The following is a 5,656-nucleotide window of genomic DNA, read 5'->3' as shown; positions in this document are numbered from 1 at the left end:
TCCTTTCCTTTCCTTTCCTTTCCTTTCCTTTCCTTTCCTTTCCTTTCCTTTCCTTTCCTTTCCTTTCCTTTCCTTTCCTTTCCTTTCCTTTTTCCTTTCCCCTTCTTTCCTTTCCCTTCCCCCTTCCCTTCCCCCTTCCTTTCCCTTCCCCCTTTCCTTTCCCTTCCCCCTTTCCTTTCCCTTCCCCCTTTCCTTCCCCCTTCCCTTCCCTTCCTTCTTTTTAAAAAAGAATTATTATTTATTTTATGTATGTGATTACACTGTAGCTGTCTTCATGAACACCAGAAGAAGGCATCAGATCTCATTACAGATGGTTGTGAGCCACCATGTGGTTGCTGGGAATTGAACTCAGGACCTCTGGCAGAGTAGTCAGTGCTCTTAACCACTGAGCCATCTCCAGCCTGCTCTTTCTCTTCTTACTATCAAGCCATGGAATTGGGCTACGAATTCCAGTTCTTGGCTAAAGATGTGGTTCTATAGTTCTGGGGGCTGCTGCCATGCACTACCACAAGGTCTGTGCTGTGTGTTCTCCTCTGAAAGCTGGAGGAAATCTGCCCCCTTTCTCTGAGGCTTAGGAATCCCAGAAATACATTCTGTTGGTAGATCTGCTAGTCAGGTATGAAGTGTGGGCTCTTCTATGTCTGGGTCTGCTCACAGGACATAGGACTTATGCACACAGGGTTTTCAGGAGGCCAGAGTCCCCATGTGGTCCGGAGTATTGGTTGGTTTCCATGTGTAGTGCCAATATTGCTACTGTTTGTTGCAATAGCTATGGACCAGATTAATTCTTAAAATCCTCTAGGGATTGAACACTAAAGGGTTCGAGTAGAATAATTCTTGAGATGCTTTTTGGCATCCTCTGGGAGGTTGATGGTGTGGGGATATCACCACCCATCAGGGCCTTCCAGATGTATTCTGAACGTTGGAATCTCAGAAGGCTGTCTAGTGTCTAGTGTCTAGTCATGTGCACTACATGAGCACATGCAGTGTGATGCTGGCTATCTCAGAAATAAGCAAGTTGACATACAGACTTGTGGGACCAAGTTGTTTTCATTAAGGGTTGGGAAGGAGACTGAGAAATCAGATGCTTCTGGTCTCTCTGGGTAGGGAAAGGTGTCAGGTGGGAGACGGAATGAAATCCTCAAGACACATCTTGCATGGGGCCTGTGTTGCGCTTTCAGAGCTGAAGCCGAGCTCTCTGTGTTCTCTTGTACCGAAGCCATTTGTCATGGATGGAGAGTTTACACTCTGTGTAGAAAGCAGAGGCCCAACACTCGATTCTGCTGTGCTTGGAAGCATGGAACATAGCACTTCACACCATTCCAGCGCTGGAGAGGGGAGCAAGGGGGAACTAATCGTTGGTGAGACTGTAGAGAAACGGGGGCCCTAGGGAAAGGGATGGGATAGCTCTAGAGGATAATACTGTGGCTACTCAGAAAGTGAGTAATGAAGTCATGTGAGACCCAGCAGTCTGGTCTAAGCATACACTCAGAGGAGGAGAGGCAGGGGTTCTAGTCTCTGCATTCCCTCATTGATTGCAGCAGCAGCAGCACTCAAAAATAGCCCAAAGATGGAAACAACCACATGTCCATCAGCAGTAAGTGGACTGACAAAATGTGGTATGAACTTAGATAGGAGTGTAAGCAAGCCATCTCCAGAACAACTGAGCAGTGGTTGTGACTGGACCTGAGGATCTACTAAGTGAAATAGGCCAGCACCAACAGGACAAATAGACGATCCCATTATAGGAAACAGGCAGATCCTTAGATAGGCAGCTCGAGGTCACCAAGAAACTTCCATACAGAAGATTGCCCATAGTGAGTGACAGGAGATAGAGCCACTGTGTCTCCTGCCTCCAAAATGGAAGCACAGCTGCCTTCAGCCAGCTCTTTCTGTCTGTCCGAGCAGCTGCAGTGTGGGCCCTGACAATGCAGGCCTTGCCCTGAGGTGGGAAAGGCATAAGAAAATGAACAGATATCTCTGAAGGCATCAGAGATGAGCCTCAGTGAGCTGTAGGGCTTCAGCCTGAGTTTATGCTCTCCCAAGACACCGTATCCTGCAGGGGCCACATCCTGGGGCATGGCTTTGCAATTGGTCCAGTCCAGTAACATTGGTTACCATGGCCACTACAATGTATGGATGGAACCTTTAAGAATAGGGCTCTTAGTAACAAGGTCAGGGTCAAGGTCACTGTGGGGATGAAGAAATCCAATTGCCTTGGGTCACCATGAAAGCACACCTTAAATCATTTATTGTACAAGTGATTATGTGTGAGACACTGGGCTAGGTGCCAGGGAGCACAAGTTCTTTTATGTATGTTCTGCACTTTGAGTTGTAGTCTCACGCTGGCCTCTTAGGTACTCATGGAATGTGGAGGCAGCATGAGGTCCCTCACCTGGTCCTTATGGGGGCAAAGCCAATAACCGAAGTGTGAGTCTGTGCTGCCCAGGCATGGTTGGAGCATCGAACACTTAGGACCTAGCGAGCAACCAAGTAGAAACCTTAAAACTTCGTGGCAGGTGGAAGACAGTTATCAGAAGGCACGGTGATAGAGAGCAGAATTCACAGTACTTCTCTCAACGGGGAAAACAAATGGTTGCCTCATTGAGAAGAACAGTCAGAATGAACCATCAGTGTACTCCAAACATGAGCGGGTCAAGAAATGCTCAGGCACAGTTGGCAGTCAGAAAGCTAGGCGCACGCGGAAGGAAACACTGCTTCACCAGAGGTGTACGTGTGCGCCTGCGCTCAGTTTCTAGTACAAAATGATTCCTTTTGGTTATGATCCCAAGCTGCGTTTCACAGCAGGTTCTGGGTTCTTCTGTAGATAAACACAATCCCCCATCCCCAGGTGTGTGGCTACTACCCCTGGCCATAATTTGTGTTTCAGCTAGGGTCCCTTAAATGCTTTGGTATTTGATATCAAGATGCCAGTTTGCTAGCTTGAGCCCCGCATCCTTTGCTGTCCAGTCTGGGCCTTGTCATGCGACTATGACGAGTATGTGTTAATAGCTATAGTTGCTCAGGTAGTAGGTAAGGCCCAGGCCTGCCTTCAGGAACTCCCTAACCAGTGTGGGAGTGGGATCAGTGTGCCTGATTCCAGTAGTGGTTGATGGGTTGAAGCAGACCTCCCTCAAGAGGAAGCCATTGTCCTGACTGAAGCAGAAGAGTTACGCAGGGAAGAAGTGGAAGGGCATTCTAGGCCGCAAGTAAAGTGCTGCGTGCACAGAGGCCTCCAGCGGACTCAGGCGCACTGGTTGATAGTGTAGGGAGGGGCTGCTGGAATGGTAGGAGAGGCCCTGTGCACTGGGCCAATCAACTTGGTTTGAACTTGAAGGAGGGGGGAAAGGCGTGTTCTGCTCTGTTTCCTAGAGAGTTTTTTGAGCAGCAACTCACTATACAGTGAACTAGAAGGGGCAAGATTGGAAACAGGAACTAGATAAGGAGGTTTTTGAGGGCCAGAACTAGACAGAACCTTGGTGGCAGCTTTGGTGTGTAGTGCCCTAGAAGTAACTGCTCCATGAAGCCTACCAGGAACCCTGTAGCATGGTGAGTGTCGGGGGTAAGCACTGGGAGCAGGTTTGTAAATGTGGTCTCTTCTTTTTCAGTTCAGACCTCAAGGGAACCCGGATGGCTGGAAGGGACCCTGAACGGCAAGCGAGGGCTGATTCCACAGAATTATGTCAAGCTGCTGTAGCTCCTGGCCCTGGGGGTTCCTACTGATCGTGGCACCCCAAGCAGCAGCCTGGAAATGGCACCCAAACACCACGGTCACGCTTAGGATCTGCGGTTCACCATGGGTACTCCAGGGTGGGGAGGGGATGGAACAGCCACCTAGGACTGTGCAGATGTGGGCGTAAGCAGAGCGTGACTGGCATTGCTGGAGTCAGTTCTCATCTAGCAGGCACTGGGCATTGTGATGTTTAATTCTCCCACCTGTGGAACAGAGAGAGGGCAGACCTCACTGTCCACACACCTGCTGTCGGGTTTTCAGGGGGGCTGTGCGACTCTTGAAAGTCCCAACCTGGAGGGAAGCAGAGAGAAACTTCTTCAAGCTTGTGCCTTCCTTCCTACCTGCCTCTCCTCCCCCTCCCCACCCCATCCCCGGGCCTGCTCACCTGTGTGCTTCAACAGCCTTTTCCAGGTTCTCACCTGAGTGCTGTTTGTCTTTTGTCACCTTGTTGCCACAAGGCCCCTCTGTAAATGAAATAAAATGTAATTTACTATTTGGTGTGTCTGGCCTAATATGGAGAGTGAATCACCGCAGTGATGCTTCACGGTTTGACAGTCATGGTCAGCAGACCATGATGTCCTTAGAACCTTGTGATTTGCAGCAGGAAAGACGGTGGGCCTTTCTGAGATGAAATCCCAGCATTGGAGTGAAGCAGCAGGGACCTTTCCCACAAGAGGCCGTGGGATGGGAACCAGTCTGTGGTAGCGAATGGGTGAGCTACAGTCACGCTGATGGCCAGCCCTCCTGACTGGCTTCTTTGGGCAGATCTCTCTCATACCACCGAGTATGGCTTTGTCTTCCAGGCTCAGCGTTACCTTTGCCCATCTTGATGAAGCTGGGCTTTGGGACGGGTAGGCTGACAGCCATCCCAACATGAGATGCTTTCTCTTCCCCAGTCTCTTCAGCTCGAAGCGCAACTCCAGGCCCAGGCGTGGCCCAGTCTTGTGGGGAAGAAAGCTCGGTATTTGCGGCCTTTGGACTATGAAGGGAGTACTTTATCAGAGCAGAAGCTGCTGGAGTTGGGGTGTTGACATCTAACCCATATGAGGTTTCTCCCAAGGAATGATCAAAAGAAGGATGTTGTCTTGCCTCCCCTGACTGACTCTGGAGCCTGCTGCTTTGTTGGTTAACATCTATGGAGTCACCACATGGGGCTCTTGTGTAAGGGCATCAAGTTTGAAGTTGCTAAGTTTGGATCTGGAATGTCCCCCAAGGCCCCTGTGTTAAAGGTCTTGCTCCAGCTTATGTCACTGTTTGAAGAGGGTTGAAAGTTTAAAAAGGGACCCTTGTAGGTTTTGGGTCATTGGGTTGTACCTATCAGAGGGCTTATAGGACACTGGTTTCTTCTTTTCTCTTTTGCGTCTGTTGTTTGGTGAACAGCTTATCCTACCATAGGCTTCTTGTCACGTTCTGCCCCAGGTCTGAAGCCCACCCATTATGAAATGCCATCTCCAGGACTATGAGTCAAATAAATCTTCACAAGTTGATCCCTGGGTGTTTTGTTAAAGTCACAGGAGGCTGGATAGCAGGAGTTGCATGAGGATGAGAGGAACGTGTTTTTTTAGAAATATGTATTCTGCAAAAGTAAGGACCATTTCTTTACATCAAGTTAAAATACCAAACCATAGGTCTCAGGGGAAGAGTGGAGACCAAGGAAGAACCCAGGGCTGCATTGGAGCAGCTCTCTTGTGGCCTGAGTGGCCAGTCTGGCCCTGGAGGAAGGTGCCCTGTGTTGTAAACTGTCATTTCCTGGTGTGACTCAGTGAAATGCTGGTAGGGAAGGTGTGTATCCAGGCAGGTCTAGTGGCTCAGCGCCTAGACTATGGGCATGCATTGCTTCTCACTGCTATGATTAAAGCGGACACTAGACACAACTCAGGTTCTGTTTGCTGGCTTGAGGAAGATTCCCCTTGCTCAGAGTGT

General features: G+C 49.5%; 1 protein-coding gene across 6 annotated transcripts in view; it reads left to right on the top strand.

Moving 5' to 3' along the window:
• Arhgap10 (Rho GTPase activating protein 10) overlaps positions 1 to 4,228 on the top strand; it is a 262,572-nt gene extending 258,344 nt beyond the window's left edge. For all 6 annotated transcript variants that reach the window (XM_029480512.1, XM_029480513.1, XM_029480514.1 and 3 more), the window contains one exon: positions 3,609 to 4,228. In XM_029480512.1, the coding sequence (XP_029336372.1) occupies positions 3,609 to 3,697 (89 nt within the window). In that variant the 3' untranslated portion in view covers positions 3,698 to 4,228. The remainder of the gene's footprint in view (positions 1 to 3,608) is intronic.
• Positions 4,229 to 5,656: the final 1,428 nt, after the last annotated feature.

This window comes from Mus caroli, chromosome 8, assembly GCF_900094665.2.
Source record: "Mus caroli chromosome 8, CAROLI_EIJ_v1.1, whole genome shotgun sequence".
Classification (NCBI taxonomy): Eukaryota; Metazoa; Chordata; class Mammalia; order Rodentia; family Muridae; genus Mus; species Mus caroli.
Note: the sequence above shows the minus strand (reverse complement) of the source record. Positions and strands in the feature narration are given on the sequence as shown.